The sequence below is a fragment of the Thunnus maccoyii genome, chromosome 11, assembly GCF_910596095.1.
Source record: "Thunnus maccoyii chromosome 11, fThuMac1.1, whole genome shotgun sequence".
In the NCBI taxonomy this organism is placed as follows: Eukaryota; Metazoa; Chordata; class Actinopteri; order Scombriformes; family Scombridae; genus Thunnus; species Thunnus maccoyii.
Window position 1 is genome coordinate 13,680,980 of NC_056543.1, and position 22,991 is coordinate 13,703,970.

Sequence of the window (22,991 nt, forward strand, 5' to 3'; positions counted from 1 at the left end):
AGGCTCCCCTACCGATGAGCCCAGCGTTCAGCCAAGCGTTCAGAGCAGTCTAAAGTTGGTGCTTTTTGCTCACAGGGATTATTTCTACATATGTTTATTATTGTTCCATGATTTTACTGCTTGCTTTGACCACCTTGAGATTATAAGATTCATCTTAGACTTTCTCCCTGGACACATGACTGTAGTGTTTTCACAACCAAATCATTAAATTTCTAATACTATACAGCACTTAAAGGTAAACACAACTCTGCAAGACCTGGAAGAACAACCAGTGCATCACAAATTAACTGAACTCCATACCTACTTTTAATAATAACTACTATGGTTAAATATCCTTTTTCTGTATATATACTAAAATTGGGTATAAATCTCATACTACAATAGAAGTACTCCTTCCTTTTCATTAATTTACTAATTTAATCAGATATTTCCTCATCCTGGAAAAAGTTATAACCACCTATTTCAATTATCAAGCTTTTATTCCTCTCTTCAAATTATGTGTGACTTGTCTATATATTATAATTTTTTTCTTTTTTTTCACTGTTCTCTGTCAAATGCTGAATTCTTTTATTAAGTATTTTTACTTAAAAATAAGTTTCACAGCCCTTTCGACCCTTGGATATGAAGAATGTTTTTTGTCTTACTTATTGTTTCTCTGTTTGTCATGTCTTTATACTGTTTCATTACTTTGTCCTCACTGTGTGAGACAGCAGAAAATCTTCTAGAAAAAAACTTTCTAAATTGTGTCTGACCCACAGCTGGGGATGTTTTTCCTGCTAAAAAATTGAAATGAAATGAAATACACTGTAGAAGCTGTGTCTAAAAATGAATAGTTATAGCTACAGTATAATAGTAATAGTATAGTAATGACCCTGAGGGGTAATTTGTGGTACCATTGGAAGAATAAATACAGGAATGCCAAGACTGCTGCTGCAGGTTACCACAGATAAAGCAACCCGGAAGTGTCCAGAATGTTCTGTCATATTGAACAATTTCTTGTCAATTTAAGCATGTTTAGAAGTTTATACTTTTTGATTGACATTTTTATAAATTACTCAGATTTATTGTCCTATTATTACTCAATAAAGGGCAGGTTGGCTTTGAAAACAGCTGAAAATGATGGCAAAAGTAAGTGGCAGCCAAGATTTATAATCCCTCGGTCACCAAAAACATTTGAAACAAAAATGCATTTTTTTTCCTTCCATGCAGACCCTCACTACAGTAATTGAGTATAAAGATGCTTTTCATCCCCAGCAGCTTTTATTTGTGGGCGCCTATAAGGCAAAGCCCTTGTTCAGCACATGAAGGGATAGATGAAAACTCATAAAGCTTGTAGACTTATGGGGAACATGTGTAAACTGCCCTGCCTTGGAGCCTGTTGCCTAGCTGCCGCCTACATCCATTCTGTATGATATTTATTTATTCTTTTTTTGCCAATGCTGAGAGATGAAGTGAATGAAGCTGATTACATCACATGCATGTGTGCATGATGTACTGTACTAGTTCACCCCTTTGCTATTCTGTCTATATTGTTTCTCTCTCTTTCTCATTTACTTCATACTTATTTGAACTTTTTACATCACAACCATAAGGAGGAGATGCATTGTGCATCCAGGGCAGGCTAGTTTTTAAGGGGCTACTGGTACACAGCACATGAAGCTCATTATGTATTGAGACAGTTTTCTCTCTATGGAAAACAATACTCACACACACACAGCTGCCTGAGAAGATAGACTCAGTAAGGATTCAAAGCCACTTCAGAGAGGAGGTACAAAAACAAGCATTACTTTCAAATTTGCTGTCAGTGTCTTCTGAATCTAGAGCAGTGTATCCTGAGGGCTTTCGGTGTTCTTTTTACTTATATTAATTTATCATATCTAGTCCAGAATAGACCTATGTGTCACTGCTGTGCCTTCTATATTCTTGTCAGTGCTTTTCAGCAAAGTCATCTATCATTGAGATTTACTTATCCTTCTTTTGTTAGTCCGTTGATTTGTCTTTGAGGCTGTGAGCACTGCAAAGAGCGGAGTGACAGGGAAAAAAAATGTCAAGAAGAGCAGAGTCACAAAGAGCAGTATGCCAGCAGCAGTGTTGACTATGTAAAAACTGAGGGCGAAACCCGTCCAGTGCCACAATTGTATATGGATTGTAAAATAAAAGTCTCTTTAAACATTCAGCACGCTGTGCAATAAATATATTTAGCAAGTCCATTAATGTTTGTGTGTTTTTTCAGAAGGAACGCGGGGACAGTGTGTGCTCTCAGACTGAGCCTCAGTGGCAGAATAGAAGCTTTTGGGTTCAAGAGAAATGGAAGATCCTAAGTTCCCAGCTGGAGTTTCACAGTAGGTTTGTGCCATAATGGTATCTTTTTTACAGCATTGCTTTCACTGCTCACTCTTTACAGTGGATTAAAATTGCCAGATATGTTAGGTGATGCATGTGCTTGAGTTCACACTTGTATGGTGCTGTTCGCCAAGGACATTTGAAGACTTTGCGTGGTTTATTCGCTTTTATTACCGTGTATGGAGGCTTTTATACAAAATGTGACAAGCAGTGAGGACATAAAATTGAACTGAGAAATTACTGTGAATCAAAGGTTAATTGTCAATATTCAAATGCTTGCTACAGTTCTCATTTGAAGGTTAAGTTAATAATGACTTGTGTGACTGAATGTCTTTCAAATCTTATTCCTGTACACTACGAGAAAATGAGAACTCTTTGAGCAGAGCTGCAGAGAGCATGATGCTGTTCCTTTGCTCTACTGTGTTATTTCTTTATATGACAAACAGATCACTTGATTTTGTATTAGTATATCCATACTGCTCTTAAATGAAAAAAAAAGAAAGAAAATAGATCAATAATATTTCAGGACTAATGGGGTCTCAGAAGATACATAAAACACCTGGCAACAAAGTGATGTGGTCCACTTATACTAAACTGAAACCTGTAAATAAACGAGAGGATAATGTTATTTAACCGGCAAATATTTGATGGTGACATTTACTTAATGAAGAGAGATAGTAATCTGCGAGAGACGAGGAAAAGAGATTGAGGAGCCGCTCCTGTTTCCTCCTATGGATGGTTAACCTTTGCTGTTTGAACTAGGTTTGTTGAATATGTTGATGAAATTAGCCCTGTGTGATGCATTTGGGCGGTGTTTGTGCTGTGGTTGGTGAGTCAGGCACAGCTCTGGGCAGATGGTGGTCGGAGTAGTGCATAAGGTGCTCTTGATATTCATCAGGAAAGCTGACCTCTGCCATGATGTATTCATCACGGGGCATACATCACGGCAGGGTATGCCTGCATAATGAAAGGATGCAGAGATTCAAAAACAGGACAAAAGCACTTTTCAGCTCTCTGTCAGCCTCACTCCTACTCCCCCTCTCTCACTCTTCAGTTGGATGAAAACAAGGATATTCTGACAAAATTCAGAGTAAATGTTCATGTAGGTTTGGCGAACGAACACTGATTCAATCTTGGATATTTGAGCAGTGATAGGTCAATCAACAAACTTCGCCATTAAAAGAGATAAAATTCTTTTTAAAGTACAAACCCGGAAAATATTAAGCCACACAAAGCCGCAATAATTTCAGTTATGTTGGCTCAGATAGACCTTTGACATTGAAAAAACACTTTTTTGATTCACACTACATTAGCTGCTTAAAAAAGTGCAATGTCCAAACTTTTTATTTCCTTCTCTGTAAATCCAACAACTATAAAAGCATCATGAATTGAAAAACTGCTTTACAATTCAATATAATCATGTATAACTCTAAATGCATCATAAAAAGTGGATTCGTCATCACTTTTAATTGACATTTTAATTGTTAGATAACCATTTGTTGACTAATTATTATGTAAAACAATAATCTGTTTGAGAGCCACAGTGTTCTCTGTAAATATCTCTTTACTAGCTTTAAAGTTATATGCACCATTATACCTAAACTGAAGAATCCATGTTAATGTTTAAAACACAGCTCCATGTATTCAGCCCGATTGTTTTGGCATCTTTGGAAATGTTGAGATCTTGATAACAATTTCACATGAAAATCTGGGGCTGAGCTAAAAATTTTCATCTATATTTATTATTTGTCTGTGACTACCATATACTTTATTACGTGCGCACCAAAAAATAGGGTATTTATAGCACTTTTGAGGTAGAAGAATACCACAAAATCATATCTGAAAGCTACAAAAAAAAAAAACACTCAAGAAATTTGCATAAAAGTAGCGTCACTGCAGAGGTTCTGGATGTTAGCAATCAGTATTTGTCCATAGGGAGAACCACTTCTACAGAAAGGTCTTAGTTATTAATAATTTATTTACATTGTAACAAATATACCATATATATTTGATAATTCTCTCTTTTTGCTGCGCTGACATACTGCATCTTCCCATTTGTAAAATACAAATGAGCAGGCCATTAAATTGTATACCAAATATGTCATACTGTGTTGTTTACTGTAGCTGTATGTGGTGTAAAAGGTCAAGACATTTTCTGCACACAAACACACAAATGTGGGCAAGTTTATTATATATCAGGATGAGCCTCCTGAGATGCACCGTCTCATTTCACACATGCACATCGACACTTGCAAACACACACTGTCCACCTGGTACACTGTACGTATACGGATGTGATACCTGTGAGAATGTGTCACGGTGCTCTGTTCCCACTGCATCGGTAGATGGATCAGTGGTCTTTGGTGTGTGTGTGTGTGTGTGTCTGTGTGTGTGTGTGTGTGTGTGTGTGTGTGTTTTGTGGAAAGGGATATGTATCTACATATGCCTACTCATGTTTTTGTGCTTGTTACTGCATGTTTTATAGTCTGGATGAGATACAAGAGTCATAGTCTGTTTGTCAACATTTTAATATTGTATTTACGTGTGTGTTGGTGTGTGTGTGTGTGTGTGTGTGTGTGTGTGTGTGTGTGTGTGTGTGCGTGTGAAGGGGAGGGAGAAGGGGGATCCAGGACAGGTGCTTTAAAAGAACCCCTTTGACTCATGGTCTCTTCACTAATTAAGTTTAACCTCTTTATGTGCATATGTGTGTGTGTGTGTGTGTGTGTGTGTGTGTGTGTGTCTGCTTATCTATCCATGGGAAAGGTTTGCCTTTTGCACTCCCTCGCCCTTTGGTTTCTTATTTTACTCCTCTAAAAGCACATTTAGTCTACACAAGTTTGATCCAAGCGCTGTGAAGCTTCCATTTGGTGTTTTTTGAAAATCTCAAATTTCACTATATGACATTCAACCATTTTCACTCCAATAATTGTAGTCCCCGTATGTGCAAGTATTTTGTGTTTCTTCTGGAATTTTGCAGAGTATTTAGTCAAACTGTATCATATCTATATCTGAGACAACACTTACTGGATGATGTCTGATCAATATGTTAAACATGGGAACTACAGATGATATTTTAAAGGGAGATTTTCTCAATTATAGTTCACTTTTATGTTGTGGATACATTAACCTTGAGTCATCCTTACAGGCTGTTATACCGTAAGATCTTTATGTTTAAGGTTGATCTGTACATTTATCAGTCAAAATGTTATACCAAGATGATATCTAAAAAAGGAAATGATAGGAAAAGTAACTATAATTCATTCACAATTTTTCATCATTTACCAGCAAGTATAAATGCTTATTGATCTGATGTATTTCATTGAATTCTAAAGGGTTGGATAATTATTTTAAGTATCTGCAGCACAATTTTGGGAGATTTACAACAGTGTGCAGATTGCTATAACAGAGGTGGCTCAATCTCAGTGTGCAAAAATAAGCCTGCATTCGCCAGCTGGGAAGATGGTCTTTAACCTGAGTGGGAGTTGCTGGCTGAAATGAAAAGAACAGAGAAAGTATTTTAAGGAATATTATTCATTGTCACACATTGCATTCAGTTGTCTTCTTAATACTAAAGATTCAGTTCATTTTGATTTGCTTGGCTTCTTATTACAAAGGCTCATCATGTGTGTGTGTGTGTGTGCTTTTTTTTTTAATCAAACATCTGATGTAGGATTCACATCTAACAAGGTTGCATATTGAAGGGGAGATGGAAAAAATCTCCATATCATCAGCATTTGGATTTAATGTCTTCATTGCATTCATGATTCGACATGTTAGCCACAGTTAACAGCGGTTCTTTGAAATGGACCTTTACTTTCAAGATTCTAGCATGTAAATTGGCCAATTTTAAGCTCAACTTTTGGGCTTTTTAACAGAATTAAATTTCTTTACCCTACACATGCGTGAATGAATCAACTCAGCAATCTAAATAAAACATGAAAACCTGCATTTTGAGAATAGACATTGTCAAAGAACTAAATACATCCAGTCCAAATTTACACTGTGTGCTTAAGCAAGTTGAATCGTGCCTGCCACCCACACGCTATTTTCCACCTGCTGCCCACCTACATCAACAATAGTGAAGTAGAGCCCAGGATAAACACAAATACAGACACAACAGAGTGCACATGGTGGCCACGCTCTTCAGATTAACCCTCATCCTCCCTGATGAGACCTGTTGTTTTTACCTGAAGCACTCGACATTTGACACAATATGGACACCATACAGAAACAATAATAGCCTCTTCTTCCACTCTGAAGAACATCAATTTTTGTGGTGTGAGGTCAGAAGCAGGTAAGATAAGACTAAAGCAGTGCTGCTGACCTCGAGATCAATCCAGACAATCCGTCAATCTGGACGAAAAACATCCAGTTTACACTTAAAACTTTGATTTTCCAAGTCTGCACAGTTTTCTGAAGCATTGGTTGAAGATGCACTAATGAAAAACAGTACAGACTAATTGCTTTGAGAAGATTTGCAGCAACTGTTAGTTATTATCACAAGACACTGAAATGAGTCTTTGTTATGTTAAAGAGCATTGTTCACTTCACTTACCCATTGCTATTACAACTCAACCCTGTAATCAGGGAGAGGGACGGAGAGATAGCGAGAGGAGGGGGAGATCGGGTTTCTCAGCCGCTCTGTACCCTAATCCTGGATTTGGAGACGGGATGAGAAGAACGCAGGTAAGGACAAACACAAGTAATAACAGCACTGACATGGGATTGGTAGGTGGGGGTGAGCAGCTTGATAGGAAATAGGGGGCCTCATAGGTTGAGAGAGGGGTGGTTAGTTAGGTAGGTGGGTGGGGTATAAATACCTGCAGTAGACAAGGACACAAAATGCTGAGGGTATGACAGACATTGGCTTACCTGCATTTAGGATAGAGACAAAGAGACAGGGACATGCAGGGTAGAGGCCCTAATGAGAGAATTCTCAGAAAATGAGAAACACCTTTCAGCAAATATATAAGAAGCCCATCACTATTCATCCTCAAGGGTCTTAGCTGAGGGTACAGTTGTGCTTAGAACTGTGGAAAGTACTGGCTTCAGTGCTTTTTGAGAAAACAGGTAGCCTATCACAGTTTTTTACCTGCATATTCTCAAGGGACTGAGAGTTATGCTTGACTGAGCCAAACAGGAGAGGACAAGACAAGAAGGCGGCATAAAAGGTGGAAGAAGAAAAGACGCAGCGAGGAAAAAAGAAGAGAAGGCCACAGAACACAAGACGAAGACAAAATATGACAAAAAGGCAAGACAAATTAATACAACACTGACAAGACACTAAAAAAGAAAGACAGGGACAAATTCTAAGAGGAAAGTAAAAGAGCAAGGAGAGCAAAAAAGCAAGAAGAGTAACAGAAGTTCAATGGGAGACAACTCCTAATGAAACAAGAGCATTCAAGAGAAGGCAAGGTACAAAAAAAGTGAGGACAAGACACCAGATAAAGGACTATATCACACTTCAAAAGAATGGCATCTCAGGCCTTCAGTGCCGACTCTTTCACCTCCCTGGCAGGAGATTCACCCTTGCCCATCTTCATGCACCACACCTCTACCAGTGACTGCCTGCCAGCCACATCGCATGCTCATAGCATGGTATCTGCAGGTAAACCGATCTCAACGGGTCTTCTGTTCTGTAATGTTAAACATATTTTCTTCTGTATTAGTGTCCCGTCATGTGCTTGACCTTTAACTCATGAATGAAAGCTTATGGTGCCTTAATGATATGACCCATAAACCGCATAGTGCTGTCATGGACTTTAAACCTCAACTGCGGGAAGACAGGCCTAAAATAACCACCGCATTCTTCCCCTTCAGTCTTGTGAAGCAAGAAGAAAAAAGGGTATTGGCATTGTGCCGTTTCCTCCATAGATGAGAGCATCCTGGGGGGATTTTGCTCGATAGAGAGTATATTATTTATTTTATAGGAGGTCCCTTGGGTTCTGCAGTTGAGTCATGTCTCATGTTGGGCCATACATTGCACCTACAGGCCTATAATTGATCCAAGTGTGTTCGGTCCTCCCACTAATGCAGCCTTATAAAGGCGCAGTTGCATTTCCAGGCAACGAGGAGGATGAATTGGATTGAAAAATACATTTATTCAAATCCAGTCCAAATTATGTAAATGTATCTAATCAGCTGGTTTAGCCCAGCTGTCTCTACTCAGCGGATAATTGCTTTGAGGATATGTTATCAGTATATGGCAAACTCCCCAAGGTCTTCTTCACAACTGTAGAGGAAACTTCCTGCTGGTGCCTGCTGATTGTTATAAGCTTAGAATAGACTGAAAAGGATCACACAGGACATTAGTCATACAAAATATTTATATAGTAAAGGGTTATCCTGTGAAATCGATTTTGCTACTCAAACAGTACTGTACTGTACTGGAGGAATTTTGGGGGATGGTGCTTTGCTACAATCACATATTAGCCTGTCCTGTATTTGATTGTTACCACAGAAATGTGGCCGTCTAATATTAAGACAAAAGATAAGTAAAAAGCCATAATTACAGCAGGACTTGACCTCAAGTGGCACAGCAAAGCTTTATAAGTTTTTTTTTAATTTGTTTTTATAAATTCATGTCTGTGATGTCTGTGGTACTGCATCTCAACATTACCAGTGTGCATGCATTAGTTAGTGCTTGGAATGAACTTCAAACTGCATAAAAAAGATAAAAACATGAATAATTATGTAATTAGCAGAGGACATGACCAGAACAATGTTCAGCTATCTTTAAATACATTTAGCAGAGGACAGCATTCATGACGGGATGTAATGCAGTTTTCTTAAAAGAGCAATCCTCTAACCTGGAATTTGTGTTATATTAATTTAAGCTTGTTGTTTAAATCATCAGTTTGTTGCCATATAAAGGTAGATTTCCCTGATTTTAGAATCTGATGTTTTGGACTGCCATTTTTTCCATGTTCATGTAAAGATAATCCAGCGTTCAGCTCTACAGTAGCTGACGTTTCTCTTCAGTGTCTACTTATTAAAGGGTAAATGTGTTCAAATCAGACTGTAACCACATCTCTTTTCCGTCTGCACTAGCATTAGACAGAAAAGGTACAGATACAGGTTTTCTATAAAAAACTCAAATAGTACCCATCATCATTATCATCCTTGTGTGATAAAATGAAGCTTTATGTATGAGGAGGAATCAGGGCTTTGAGTCTAAATTGTTAATGGACTGTACTGAGCAGTACTCAGATCAGATCCCAGATAACATGTATCTCAACTGATGGTTTTGTTTTGTTCTTTTGGTTCGATTGAAACCACATTTGTCTCCGTCAGTGTCGTCTGGGCTTTCCCTGGGTCAGCCCCCCAAGCGCTCACACATGAATCTATCCACCTCCTCCCTGGGCAACGCTCTCGGCAACAGCCCCCCCAGCCTACATTACCCAGTCACCCCCTGTCACTACAGCAACCAGCAGGCCACCTATGGCATTATGGCAGGTAAGTGGTGGTGGTATTTGTGACAACTAAGCAATTTATCATAAACAATTCTGATTATTAGTTAATCTATTAAGTCATTTATCAAGCAGAAATGAAAACTATTCTTTTGCTCCAGCATCTCAAATGTAAGGATCTTTGGCTTTTTTCTGTTTTATATCATTGTCTGTTGATTTTTTCACTATTTTCTGACATTTTATGAACTAAAGATTAATTGATACATTAAAAAAAGAAGCAGTGTGGTTTGTCTACTATGCAGGGACACTGAGTTCACATGTAGAAACCACATCAGTATAATCATACTATTCTCCAGGTCTGGTGCTTCCAATAAAAAAATAATCTTGTAGAAAAAAATGGTAATGTGCCATGTTAAAGTTTTGAAGATTATTATTATGCAGACAATTGAATATATATATATATATATGGTAATGATGATGGAGTAAAGATAATAAAGGCCTCTCTCTCTTTGTAGCTCAGGAGATGCTCTCTGCCAGTATTTCTCAGACTCGTATCCTGCAGACATGCGGTGTCCCTCACCCTAACATGGTGAGCGCTGCAAACCCATTGCAAGGTAATGTTCACATACACACACTCACTATCAGTCTCTTTCTCTGTCTCTCTCTCTCTCTCTCTCTCTCTCTCTCTCTCTCTCTCTGTCTCACACACACACACACACACACATTTAATCATTGACCAAATGGAGCAGACATTTTGTTTATTTCCATTTAATTTCCATTTATTTCCATTTTAAATCCGCTATCAGTTAAAATCAATTTCAGACTTGATTACCTTGCCTAATGCTTCGAGCTCTTTAATGCTCTTGTTAAACATAACTGTCAAAAGCGACGTGCCGCTTCCTCCCCCTCCTGCAGAGAGAGAAGAAAAATGAACATAGAAGTGTGACTGTGAAAATTCACAGCAGGAATGGAATTGTATTGAATCTGTGTAAAGAAGTAATTAATTCGTTATGGCACAAGATTCAGGAGCCAAGGACCAGGTCAGTGATCAGTATTTATATTAATGAGTTTTGACATTCAACACTGAAGTTCCAACTAGACCAATCAAGCAGAGCAGTTTGTTTTTTTTAATAGAATTTGACACAACCGCCTAATTCAAACAAAAGCTTCATCAACCTGTATTTATATTACAGCTTGCAAGTTTGGCCAGCACCAACAAAACATTTCATACTAAAAGCTAATGTGCCAGAGCCGAAAGAGAGATACTGTTGAGTGGAGTCATTTTCTTTACAACACATTGTTGAATAATGTTGCTGTACTATTGCAGACTGCTGTAGATGTTGATGCTGCACAAAAGCTTGGTGGTATAGATCTGTTATTCAATACCAAAGGACAAACACAATCAAAATAACACCTATTTTTTTTGTTGGGTTGTTTGTTTGTTTGTTTTCGACCAAGAATATACTATGCAAGTAAGATTAATTTGATACCAGCACAGTTTCTGTGCTCCAGACAATAGGAAACACCCAGACACATTCATCAAATAGAATCTATTAGACAGACAGAATGAAAAGGTGAAGAAAATAAATGATTTATTTGTTAAAGACAGTATGACTGAACTATTTCCAGCTGATTTAACCAAGTTAACTATGACCTAAGCCTAGTGGAACAACACAATTAACATTTGCAGATGAGATGGTAAAATTGCTTCTTTTAACAGACAAAACCTGCTAAAAAGTAGGATCTTAACCACTCGAGTGATATTGACCCACCCTTGTAAATGGTGTAATGAAACTGACTGGTCCACAGTGTCAAAGGCTATGCAGAAATACATTAGGATTAAAATTAAACAGCCGCCTACGTTTAAACATCATTTGTCACTTTAATGAACTCTGTTTCTGTGCTGTCAAGGGATCAAAAGGCAGACTGAAGGTATCACAAATATTACTGTCATTGAACTTTATAGTGATTGTTTGCAGCTTTTGTCTACAGCCTTATAAAAAATGACAATTCATATATGGCAGGGTAATTATTTAAGACAAAGGGATGTGGATTAGCTTGAAATACGCATGAACAACTTAATGACGAACTTACCAATTGTATTAAAAACCTCCATTACACATTTAGCAGAGGCCGGTGCGTCATATCAAGTGTGTATGTGGTGTAATTCATGTGAGAAACTGCCTCTGATGAATCACAAAATGAAACTTGCTCGAAATGACAACAGCACGCAGCAGAAGGATATCTGAGAGAAAAGGGCAGTAACAGTGCTAATAGCATTAAACAGAACTGTATAATTTTGTGAGCTTGATGAAACAAGGTCAGAAGAGAAGCTAGCCCTTTCATCTTTAAAGCTGCTCTAATCCATTTTTTATAACGAACAATAAATAAAATGAGTAAGTGTAATGTGAAAGGTGTTGATTTATGAACCCACAGAGAATTATCAAGTCTGTAGCTCCCCTCGGCAATATGAAGTTTTTTAGCCTCGTTCACCTCGTTTTAAATTTTACAGTCGTTAACTCAGCTCTCATCAAAATCTTTTCCAGCAGGTAACAGTTTCCAGCAAAAACACACTGAAAAACCCTTTCTACTTGTCCAACACCAAAAGACAGTCACAATTAATGACTAGCTAATGAACATAGTGGTGTATTTAGCAAGTAAAGAGCAGTTGATAGAGTCCAAAACCAATTAACCCTGGAATCTTTGAATTACTCTGAGGTCATGCTTCAATCAGTAAATACTGCAATATCGATGTGCTATTTAAATATATGACCATTATCATTACTTACAGACTCAGTTAACTGTCAAAAAACAGCCTTTACCTCCCTTAACATATATGAAACTAATTAAAGCGTAGATAATTTTAAAAATGTATAAGAAAGTCATCCTAGCCTAATGTGACTAATCTGCCACTTTATATTACTTCATTAATGTAAGTGTAATGTAATGTAAGGCATATCTAATGGAACAATAAATTCAATGAGCAAAATCAGCATAATCGAAAAAGCCACCGACGTGCACATTTATGAGAATAAGTAAAACTAGAAAATACAATATTTTATGCCAAAGTTTATAACAGAACAAAATGCTCTTTCCAGTTTTAAATTAATATTCCAACCACTTTGTATTTGAAAAAAAGAGCTAATAAATGAACGGGTTATTATCAGCTGCCATTGAATTGACAAAACGGGTAAAGTTTCTGTCATCCGTCACTCACTGTTGATTGGGCTGCAGGGGAGGGGCGCATCAAGGCATCAGCAGCAGAAAATTGCTAGTTTCAAAGTCCATCATTTCTTGCACTGTAATTGGAAGAAATGCACCATTTCATAAAAATCAGAAACACATAATTGCCTAAAAGTTGAATTTCGGCCAGGAAACATAGTACCAAGCTGGCAAGAGATGGTCTCAACATCAATAAGCATCTCGGTTTTTCGCAGTCAGCATGAGGCTCAGATTGAAACATGAGGATTTATTGGAGATTTAAAAAAGTAAAATATATCTCATGGGGCAGACTCTTGTGATTTTTCCTTTCCATTTTTTCCAAAAGTTTACTGTTTGTAAAGGACCAATGTGTAGGACTTAGTGGCATCTAGCAGTGAGGTTGCAGATTGCATCCAACTGAATACACTCCCCTCCCCCTCCCCCTCGTCTTCCAAGCATGTAGGAGAACCTACAGTGGCCTTGAAGCTTGTGAAAGGCTCTCTCTAGAGTTAGTGTTTGCTTTGTCTATTCTGGGCTACTGCAGAAACATGGAAAAGGACCCAGATATAAAGGGCTCATTCTAAGGTAACAAAAACACAACAATTCTTATTTTCAGGTGATTATACACTAATTAAAAGATACTTATGAATATTATATTCCATTTCTGCCAAGTCCGCTCCGCTAGATGCCACTAAATTCTACACAGTGCACCTTTAAAACAGGACTATATTTCATTGTATACTGGCACTTTTACAGGATCTCCTGGACAGATTTCTTAGCAAAAGCCCCCAAACAGTGAGATCCTTGCACATACTACAGCATTATATAACTGCAAATAATACTAATGTTGTTCGATGTTAAATGGATGTGTAAATAGGTTTGTTCTCCAATACTTCTGCTATAACAACTCAAGTTGTTTGCTTTCTCTGCTCAGCATAAAGCTGCTGATGCTGCTATCGTACACCCTCAACAGCTTGAGGTTCACTGTCCATGAACCCATAAGCTTGTGAAGTACGTTCACAAACCCACTTCTGTTTTGAAAGGGGCATGCTCAACAGTCTGTCTCCATAGCACACAAACACCTGCTGTGTGCACTGTAGCATATATATATATAATTTTTCCCAGAGTGATGAGGAGAACAAAATGTCCTTAGCTGAATCATCCAGGATCTAAAAGCACTTTTGATGTTGTCAGGACTGAAGAGATTTGCTCCAAACCCCTTCTTACCAATAGAGAACAAACATATGTGCACAGGGCCCTCACTGTCTTTTCTGATGTTGATGTTAACAGTGGTATCCTAATGACAAAATGAAAGGCACATCTGCCCATTAGGCTAAAATGTTTGTTTGGAAAGGCTTTGAAAGCTGGAAGAAATTGCCACAGATAAGGGACAACATATACCGTACCTGGAAAATATCTCTATATCTATATTAGCCTTAAGAGGAAATACAAGAGAGAGAGTCCAACCTCTCCCCAACACCTTCAGTACAAGAGAAAATCACTGATGCATACGGTTTTGGTGTAGAATGAGCCACTTTGCTCCTCAGCTAGTGAATGGAGCTGACAGTTCAGCAGTTCAATGACAGTATCCTTTTCTCCGATCCACTTTTGAAAACCCAGCCAGTTTGTTGTGCAGCATGACATGGTACAGGGTGATTGTGAGGGCTGTTACTGTATTTAGTATTCTGTCAGTGTATTCTAGCTGTAACACCTATAAAAAGATTGTTTTAATACCCACCCAATTTCTTTAAAATAGCTATAATAGATATTTTATGACACCAATGTACAAAATGACTATGTGTAATGTGAGTGGTGATGAAGAGAATTATCGTCCTCCCATTTACATAGTTTCATAGAGTTTCCGTTTATTGTTCAGCTGTCCAGCTAAAACTTTACTGTTTTGTTTCACTCTCACTGCTCTCATGGTGTTGTTTTTTGACCACAACGGGCAGAAACATAAAATCCACTGTACAGTGGAGCACCAAACTGCAAACAGACACAGTTAGCAACTAGCTGGTGAACATAGTGAAGCATTTAGCAGCTGAAGAGCCAGATATTTCCCTCAGGAGTTGGTGGAGACAAAACAGACTTTGGTTTCATGATAGTGGCCCATAGTTTTGCTATTATTTCAATTAGAAACGTTCCATCATCCACTTACATGGCTGGAAACCTTATTTCGACACAGCAAATGAAATCTTGGATAAAGGATAACTTGATCATATGAGCAGACGGTCACACTGAGCCTGATAGCATCCGGCTACACAACACAAGAGCCACAGACTCTGAACAACAACCCACAGTAGCTTTCCTGCCACAGTCTCCTTCTTATCTAACTTACTAACATGAACACGTCTTGTCCTGCACCTTATCTTGTTGAACGAGCCACCAAACAAACATTTGCCATGTAAAAGTGCGCAGCTCACGTAGGTCAGTTAGCAGGCTAGATAGTGAATTAGCTGCTCAGCTGCACTACATTACAGAATGCTAACATAGCTGAAAATGTCACTTCGGATCTGTTACATGCTGGTTTGGTCATTGCTCTTGTTAGAGACACACTGTCTGTCCATGACTTGTAGCTGCAGCATTTTACTTTATTTCATTTCTGTATGGTGTAACAGAAGTAGCCTGCTAGCTAATGTCACAAGCCTCAAGCCAGCTGAGACATGCATGGTGCACTCCTCATTGTGTGGCAGAGTAAGCTGTCCATGGTTAATTAATGCAGGTCACATAGAAGAAGACTAGTTGCAGTTGAAATTCGGAGCCTTTGGCCTGTTAAGTGTGTGTCTGCGGTGCTGCCGTATTGAGTGAGTCTCAATCAAAGTTTCTCCACACCACAGATGCTCAAGCTGTTGTCAGGCAGCATTTACAGCTTTCAAGGTTTCAGATAAAGCATATATGGCAATGACGTCATCTCAAGCTCTATAGAAAAGAGCTATATGTTGTCCTTTATCTGTGGCAATTTCTTCTAAGGAAAAAGAGCTCACTCTGATTGGCTGAGTTTATGGATGTAGGGATGCCCTGGGCAAAATCAATGAGTCATTATACCAACAGAATCCTGTTAAAAGATGAAATCTACAAGTAATAATTTCATTCAGATTAGCTTGTGATACTGGGTTTCCACTTTGGGACTTTGTGTAATATCACTGATCTTTTTTTTTTTCTTCTTCTTTTTTTTAAGGAGTTGAGACTAAAACAAGAAATGCTTGTTACCCCTTTCATCACTGAATTTGTATATTAAGTTATTTCAGCTGTATAATATGGTTTGCACTGCACTATTATGTCTTTAACACTAGAGGGCGGTGTTGCATTGCTCATTACAGATTCAGCAACGTTGATGTTAGTGAGAGCAAACAATCTTCACAGCAAAGTTCAGAGTGGACATAGACCAATATTTGGCTGCTGTTGGCCTTAAAAGATATCACCTCTTATCTGATGATGATGTAGTTTGATTGATTATATTTTGTGAAAATTCATCAATTTAGTTTTTTTCCACTGCAGCTGTGCAAGGGCTGAAATAATCACAAGCATTATCTTCCAAATTACAATTAGTCATCTATCCATCTGGTATTCTGGCAGTCATCTGGTTATTAATGCTGAAATTGCTGCAAAAAAGGAAGAAACAAGGAAAAAGGAAGAAATAGACAACAGCCACCAGCTCCACTGCATCTAACCACTTATCATGAACAGCCACATGTAGAAATATGATGAACCTATTTGAAAAGGTTTTGTAGTGTTTATTCATACTGAAGAAGCTGAACAGCTAATCAATGAATAGGGACATTTAAACAAAAATAAAAAGTGAACTCAGCTTTGTATGGAAACACTGAAGCCAAGGATAAGAGAGGTAAGAAGGGTTTTTGGTAAATTATGGGTAAACTGTGGAGATAAATATCTGTAATCAACCCTGTCTCCTAGGTAATAAAATGCCCATCCATTTCCGTGTAATTAATCTGAGGAACACTAGAATGAAAGTTCATTCTTGATGTTAAAAACAGTATGTGGGACAAAATCCTCTCAAATCCATCTACTACCTTTTTTTTCTGAGCCTTCAGCTGCATCTCACATCTCTTCATTGGTATAAGGAGCTGGCTCAGGTGTCATTGAGTGACTTAAGTGTGGAACATTAATACAATATTTCGCTCCATACGAGATTTGACTTTTTTCACATCACAGTGATTGTGCTTATAGCTGTCTGATGTAGTGGTGATAGTATACCCGGTTATAATGGAGAATGATACAGTTTTTGACATTGACAAAATTTAATAGGTGGAGGGAATTAAAAAGAAAAATATGAGCTTATGTATAACAGCGGTTTTTATTCTCAGTAGTTCTGTGGGTTTCTCATGGACATGTCTTTTTTGTGCTGCCGAAATAAAGGCTCTCGGGATACATGTGGGAATAGTGGCCATGCTACTTTCAGTACCCTTCTGACAGTCTGAGGGTCTCCCTTGTGTCTTCTACCAGTTAATTTCCCCCACCTCTCGCTCTCTCTCTCTCTAGGGTCTCTTACTCCTTGCTTGTACAAGTTCCCAGATCCTGGTCTAAGTAGTAGTTCTTGTGCATTAAGCCATGGTTTCTCCTCGCTGCCCTCGGCCCTCCTGTTGACTGATGAGGCCCCTGGGGGCCCCACTGTAGGAGAGATGAAAACTGACACCCAGAGGAAGAGCATGCGGGACCCAGAGGACGCCCCTGCCATGGACTCCCCGCAGATACGAGAGCTAGAGATGTTCGCCAACGACTTTAAAATACGGAGGATCAAACTTGGTGAGTAGGATTACTAAATTATCATCATAATAATAACAGTAATAATAATACTAACTGAAAATGATCCCACTGCACCAATCAGATAGCTGACAACAAAATGTTTCTGTTTGCTCTTGCCTTGCTGCTTCTCCACTTGTGTATTCAATTAAGTATTTCTATTTGTGTTCCCTTTTGCCCTTCAGGTTACACCCAGACTAATGTAGGTGAAGCTCTCGCTGCTGTGCATGGCTCAGAATTCAGCCAGACCACCATCTGCCGCTTTGAAAATCTGCAGCTGAGCTTTAAGAATGCCTGCAAACTCAAGGCCATTCTGGCTAAATGGCTCGACGAAGCTGAGCTTGCTGGTGGTGAGTCACACAGATCCACTCCATCAACCCCGATTACTACTATTACTGGATATCTCATCTTGATATGGTTGATATGTACGGTTTGTTGTAAATACACTTTTGATTTAGTGCAATCAGATCTTCTACAAATTACTGTTTTATTGTCATGATTTTCTTGCAGGATTATGAAGATCTAGGAGCGGCTTGTACGCTGTCTAGGACAGTGGTTCCCAACTTTTTTTCCTTATGACACCTTACAATTAAACAATATCCATTCATGACCCCTCATCACATTATGTATACATCAGTGAGCTGTGAGCAGCTCCACCAGAGAGTGATTTTCTCTTTTCAGATTGCCTTATTTGAATAATCTTTTAGAGGCTTGAATAGGTAAAACTATCCAGGATTTCACAGGAGAAAGGAAAGATTTAAAGAAAAGTATGGAAAAATGTATTTTTAGATTTATCTTGTGAACTTGGAGGGTCATGACCCCGATGTTGGGAACCACTGCTCTAGGAAACTTTGACAGCGGAGATATTACATTCTTTAAAAAGATGGCACTGATATTTATTTCAAAGGGCATAGTTAAGACAATTACCCATTATAACAATAAGCAATAAAATGCTAAGTCAGTCAAAAGTCCAGTAGGTGAGGTCACATTAGCAATCACTTAGTCAGCCAGTAACTCAAACAGTTAGTCAACTGACCTGTTACTTCATTCCTGTGGTAACAAAATATTTCTTTAACTTTCCTGCAGCCTTGTACAGTGATAAAATAGGAATGAATGAGCGGAAGAGGAAAAGGAGAACAACTATCAGGTATCATTTAAGGGCAAAGACACAATACAACATAAATCACACAATGATGTTTACTTTTTACAAAGTTAATCTTCTCTTCCCTTGTTCTCCACTGCAGCCTGGGAGCTAAAGAAGCTCTGGAGCGCAGCTTTGTGGAAAAAAGTAAGCCGTCCTCCCAGGAAATAGCCAGAATTGCTAAAGGCCTCCATCTGGAAAAGGAGGTGGTCAGAGTCTGGTTCTGCAACAGACGCCAAAGGGAGAAACGGGTCAAAACCAGCCTCAACCTCAGCTCCTGTCTGACTAAAATTAGCCCAAACTGCATAGCACAGATGAGTAAAACACAAAGGCCAATGACATAATTTAATGAGTATCTGTCCATCTGTGATCTGATGGACGCTCCTTTCTGAGCACAGCAGGTGAAAATGTATTATTTTTAATGCGGGTTCAGAGGTTATCTGTTGGAAAAACACATTTTGTGAAAGTGTTCATTTAATTTGTAGAGACACCCCTTATTGCAATATGTTCCAGTTTTCTCAATGCAGTTTTAATGTTGTTTTATTTTTTATTCTATTTATTTAAATAGAAGGTTGAAAGAATGTGTCTTAGGAAGTGTTTTAATCTCCCAGAACCCACAAAAACCCAATTTAAAAACATATATAAATGTCAACCCAGCCAGTCTTTTTTTTTTTTTTTATAAAGATAAAAGGTTTTCATTAACTGCATATATTGCGCTTGTTTGACCTGAAGCTACCAGAGCTGACATTTAAATGTACTGAATCTTGGCAGCGCCTTGTTTGCTGTATGTACACTGAAGCATAACTGAAGGAACCAAATATAATATAATCCATCAGCCCCAGAGTGCAGATGAGTACTGTGCCTTTCTAAAAACAAACAATACTGTCCTTGACTTTTCTCTCTTTTTTTTTTTTAGAGAAGAGAGACATGTTATTGTTGTTGAAATGAAGTGTTTTACATTTACATTAAAGTTTGAGACTCTGTGTGTATGCTTGTGGTTGTATTTGTGTATTTGTGATTAGAGCTGATGTCTGTACATCCTTTTATTAATTACCCATCACTGTCTTATGAAAAATGCCTTATGAAGTTTTATTTGAACCGATATACTATAGTCATGCTCAAAACAGTAACATATTTAAACTTTGACAAACAAATTATTTATTTAAGATCTAATATATTATGTTGATCTACTTTGCTGTGTACAACCCCTTTGATTTATGGTCTGAAGTCAGGGAAATGTGAAACTTTGTGACATTTTTGTCAGCAAATGGATCTGAGAATTTTTTATTTTTTTTATCCCTGTTGTAAGATTGATTCAGTTTTTCATATCGGTGGATGTTCTGCTTTTGTAGTCGCTGCCTGTAGAGCAGTGGATAGTCATGACTCTGACCTGGTTGGGATGACTGATGTGAAATGACTTAATAAAGTGAAGAAACACAATAACACTCCACAAATTCCCTCCTAAGACAGAATCTGGGCCTTTCTATTCAACTTATCATTCAAGGTACAATTAATTGGTGCCTGGAGAGTATAAAAATTAGAATTTCGCGTTAAAATAATGCAGAAAATGTGAATTATGTAAAGGCAGATATGCCAGTCAGATAGGTATAAAGTGCCTTCCAGTCAACTTGATTTATATAATTATGCCAAAGACGTATCTGGGTTGCACAAAATTTTCACTTGTACTGAGTAATTGTCACTTTCAGTTCCCAGGCAAAGACAAGTAAATCTGTTTAATTCATTTCTGACAAATAATAAACAAAAACCGTGTTTCAAACAGAGCCACATGTGTCATCTCTCATTTTTACTGATGTCATCTCAGCTTATGAATACATATATTTCGGAGAGCAATGTGTGTACAACAAGAATTGTACAACTCATTGGGGTGTCATGGGGGATTCATAAATAAAGCTAGAAGACAACTTGATCCAGAAACAAGCAGTTCCCACAGTGATTCATGTACAGCTGTCAAACTTGGGTGTTGTCAGGGGAAATAAATGGAGTGTAGTCATCGAACGCTGTCATACTTCTGAGGTGGAAAGTAATAGGCACGATATGCTGAAGAGGAAAAACTACTACATGGAAGAAGCCATAACGTTGGTTTCACAGATGCCTAATACTGATTATCTTGAGGATATAAGACATTGATTTAGAACTTACTCTTGGTATTTTCCCCTAACTTTACGTTTACATAATGTTTACATAGTTTATATATTTAGAGAACTTTGTGGCCATATCACCTATTTAATTTTACAAGATGTGAATGACTAATCACACTTCTCTCTGAGTGCATTACAAGCTTTTACTTAACTAAAAAGAATAAGTTTGTACTCCAGTGTCTTGTGCTTAAAGCATGATTTATCCTCTTTACTACAAATCACATATACTTTACATCACAGCTAACAGTTTTTTGCAAACCATGCTGGTATGTGTTAGATATTTGGATGTAAATTTTCTATTTTCCTAGACATCCACTGTTTTACATTCATTTCTGTATGACTGCATTGCATCATTGCAGATTGATTTGAAGTCTCTGCACTGATTGACATAACGTCACTTTGACAAAACTTAATGCAGACTTGATGTGCAATTGTGACGTATTAGACAATTAGAGCAGATTTCGAGAGTCTGCCATTTGGTTTTCATGTCATATGGAAATGAATGGAAAGGCTACCTGGGATGATGGTAAACTGCATCTGAAAGTCTAAAACTGTACAGCACTGATTTTAAAATGTTCAGGAAAAACATTAAGTATACATAATTTTCAGTTAAGGAGTTAAAGGCTGCAAAAACACTGGCATGGTCCTTTAAAGGGGAAATACACACTAGAGAGTCACCAAAATTTACCTGAAGAAACTTTATTACTTATAAAAGCCCCTGTACACAGTCACTTTACAATGACCGAGGAAACAAACAAAGATGAGGATACATACATTTAAAAAGTGTGGAAATTTCCAAACAATCAGATTACACTCAAACAATGTCAAAATCTGTTAAAACATTGTTTTCGCTCACAATCAGAATGATTGTTAAAAGGTAAAGGAGAGAATTATTTGCAAGAAATAAACAAAAAACAATGTATTATGTATTGTACATGTCAGATACATGCAAGAATAACATTTTTATTTTATTTTTGGCAATAGAAACAAAATGCCAGAGAGAGCGAAAGACTAAATCAACGTCAGCAGATGTCAGTGTCACTCTCATGAGGCCTGAAGCTGACTGACACATGATGAACTGATCACCGGATAGAAGAATCAGCTTCAGCTCTGAAGAGGAGAAAAAACACCTCCTGGATCACAGTGTGTTAGCAAACACTTCCATCACATCGTGGCTGTAGTGTGTGTTTGTATGTTTGTGAGTGAGGCAACTTAACACAACAAATGAAAGTAACTGCACAGCAGCTGAAAGAGAAGAAGGACTGCAGGACCAGTGGCATCCTACAATCACTGTATAAATCCCATGTCCGATATAAGATACACAATCAGGCAGCAAACATCAACCAAAAAGAAAAGAAAAAAAAAAAACTACCCTAATTTGATTACTCAGTAGTATCAAACTATCGATTTAAAACTCTTTGATATACCAGCCTTTCGTAAATTCCAATTTGCGTTTGATTACGTTTTCTCAGACGATCTGTACAGCATCACGACCTCAACGCTGTTAATTAAATGCTAGCCAGTTTGCCCTCAGATCACTCCGTTTCACAATCTCATGCATTATTTTGAGGTGAAGTGAAGACTTTATTCTCGCCCGAGGGCAGTAACATCAGATACACATTTCACATGCATGTGTTTCTCTGAATTACATCTTCTCCTGTATCTATGGTAACATACCTAAGGATTTTAAAAGCATGATAATTAGCTAGTTGTTTCATTTGTTCTGTGACAATTGTGTGATGATGCATTTTCTCGCTTTCACTTGCGTGGTGAAATCTTATCTCTGATACTTTATGATGGCAAAGAAATTAAATGACAGCATCTTACCCGCAAAATAATGGAAACATTTTACAGTGAATGCTTTAACGAGGACAGTTTGCCTCAGATGGAGTGAATCAGATGGCAATAAAGATAGTGGGTAACTAGTTTGAGATGGAAGCATAAGTTCCATCTGCTTACTGACAACCCTTCAGCTTG

General features: G+C 37.9%; 1 protein-coding gene and 1 long non-coding RNA gene across 2 annotated transcripts; both read left to right on the forward strand.

Annotated features, from left to right (window-relative positions):
- Positions 1-2,258: 2,258 nt before the first annotated feature.
- LOC121907537 lies at positions 2,259-7,533 on the forward strand. The gene is made up of 3 exons (XR_006098900.1): positions 2,259-2,342; positions 6,931-7,029; positions 7,451-7,533. It is a non-coding gene; the product is annotated as an uncharacterized LOC121907537 (long non-coding RNA).
- A 262-nt stretch (positions 7,534-7,795) lies between these two features.
- pou1f1 (POU class 1 homeobox 1) lies at positions 7,796-19,762 on the forward strand. The gene is made up of 7 exons (XM_042427148.1): positions 7,796-7,951; positions 9,637-9,798; positions 10,268-10,366; positions 17,454-17,717; positions 17,900-18,064; positions 18,801-18,861; positions 18,959-19,762. The coding sequence occupies exons 1-7, from the start codon at positions 7,816-7,818 to the stop codon at positions 19,197-19,199; spliced, it is 1,128 nt and encodes a 375-aa protein (XP_042283082.1). The 5' UTR covers positions 7,796-7,815; the 3' UTR covers positions 19,200-19,762.
- The last annotated feature ends 3,229 nt before the right edge of the window (positions 19,763-22,991 follow it).

Bases quoted from the DNA above. Each gene is read 5' to 3' on its own strand.
- pou1f1 (XM_042427148.1), top strand. From the start codon at position 7,816: ATGGCATCTCAGGCCTTCAGTGCCGACTCTTTCACCTCCCTGGCAGGA. The intron at 18,065-18,800 runs GTGAGTCACACA...ACTTTCCTGCAG, and splicing joins CGAAGCTGAGCTTGCTGGTG to CCTTGTACAGTGATAAAATA. The intron at 18,862-18,958 runs GTATCATTTAAG...TCTCCACTGCAG, and splicing joins AAAAGGAGAACAACTATCAG to CCTGGGAGCTAAAGAAGCTC.